We start from the raw sequence: 1,839 nt of genomic DNA on the forward strand, positions 1-1,839 counted from the left end.
GTACAAATGTGCTTTACACAATTGATGTATGTATGGATTGTGATAAGAGTTGTATGAGCCCCTAATAAAATGATTTAAAAAAAAATGTAATCACAGATATGACAAAAGTATTAAGTGATATGGAGAGTACTTTGAAAATGATAAGCTTGTTTTGTAAAAAAAAATTTTAATACATAGCTCTGGGGAAGAAAATTTCATTTTTTGAGGGGCGTTCCCCCATATGCTAAAGAGACTGGAAAAAGTCTCGACATACAGCATTATCAGAGGGCCTGACTTAGGATTGATCAATCAACAGGGAGCGTCTTACTTCCATTGAAGACGTGTGTTGCATTGAGTCTCCCTACTACCGTCTCTTTCCTGTTACTTTTGTTGATCTGCACCAGGCCTGCCCCAGACGTGTGGTTGCTGGCTTCACGGCACACCCTGAACTTGTAGATGTAAGTTTCTTGGCCCAGGTCCACACTACTCTCAAAGCTGTAAGGAAATGTGAGAAGAAACATGAGGGAGTTAATGGCGACCAGCTTCAAGAACAGTATCTCTTCTTTTAAGAAGAGGCATGCTTGATGTACTCATGATCTTATATGGCTAAATGTAACAGTAAATATTCACTGAATCAGAACATACCATGACCATTAAGTCGAGCATGACAGCTAATGATGCCTGATTAAAATATACCACCCAAGCCCTGTGGGGGACAACACTGAAGATACAGTGTGGGAACTGCGCCCGATCTGGTCCCACCACACTGAGGCAAAACACTAAGAGCGTGTAACAGAACAGCAAAGGAAGCAGAGCAAGGAAGTCCTGAGGGAACACCAAAAATAAACTTTGGGGCCAGGGCGTGACACCCCAGCAGACTCCACCGGAAAAAAACCCCTAAAGGTCAACAAACAGACGCTCAACTATTTATAGGTTTTTCTTTTTTGCCAGTTTTGTTGCTTTGTTTTGCTCCATCTTGTTTTCTGTGCATATTATTATCTCTGCAGGTCTATCTAGATAAGTGGGATAAACAATCTGGAAGAGAAAACAACGGGACCATGATTCGGGGGGTTATGGGCGAGGGAGAGGCGGAGAAAAGAAAATGGTGTTAAGAAACCCAGGGACAAGGGAACAAGTGATCCAAACTCGATGGTGAGGAGAGGGTGTAGGGGGCCTGGTAGGGCTTGATCAAGGGCAAAGTAACCGAGAGGAATTACTGAAAACCAAATGAAAGCTGAGCATGATGGTGGGACAAGAGGAAAGTAAAAACAAACAGAAGAAAGAACTAGGAGGCAAAGGGCATTTATAGAGGGGCTGACTACAGGCATGTACATATATATTTAAATATGACAATGAGGAAATAGATCTATGTGCATATATTTAGGTTAGTATTAAGGTAGCAGATGGGCAAGACCACTTCTTGTTCTATTAAACTGGCATTCCATGCTGTTCACCTTTCCAACATGATCGCTGAAGACAAAGTGGGTACTTAAGCAAGTGTGGTGAAGAAAGCTGATGGTGCCCGGCTATCAAAAGCTAGAGCGTCTGGGGTCTTAAAGGCTTGAAGATAAACAAGTGGCCATCTAGCTCAGAAGCACAACAAAGTCCACATAGAAGAAGCACACCCTATGTGATCATGAGGTGTCGATGGGATCGGTATCAGGCATCAAAGAACAAAAAATCATGTCATTGTGAACAGGGGGGAGTGCGGAGCGGAGACCCAAAGTCCATCTGTAGGCAGCTGGACATCCCCTTACAGAAGGGTCGCAGGGAGGAGACAAGCCAGTCAGGGTGCAGTATAGCACCAATGAAACATACAACTTTCCTCTAGTTCTTTAATGCTTCATCCCAGGCAGGGCC

General features: G+C 43.5%; 1 protein-coding gene across 1 annotated transcript in view; it reads right to left on the reverse strand.

The window, feature by feature from the left end:
* The window catches only part of M6PR (mannose-6-phosphate receptor, cation dependent), a 16,145-nt gene that overhangs the window by 7,634 nt on the left and 6,672 nt on the right, over positions 1 to 1,839 (reverse strand). Inside the window, exon 3 of the mRNA XM_004717426.2 lies at positions 308 to 474. Coding sequence (XP_004717483.1) covers positions 308 to 474 — 167 coding nt within the window. The remainder of the gene's footprint in view (positions 1 to 307; positions 475 to 1,839) is intronic.

This window comes from Echinops telfairi, unplaced genomic scaffold, assembly GCF_000313985.2.
Source record: "Echinops telfairi isolate 266 unplaced genomic scaffold, ASM31398v2 ScPeMD7_40;HRSCAF=151, whole genome shotgun sequence".
In the NCBI taxonomy this organism is placed as follows: domain Eukaryota; kingdom Metazoa; phylum Chordata; class Mammalia; order Afrosoricida; family Tenrecidae; genus Echinops; species Echinops telfairi.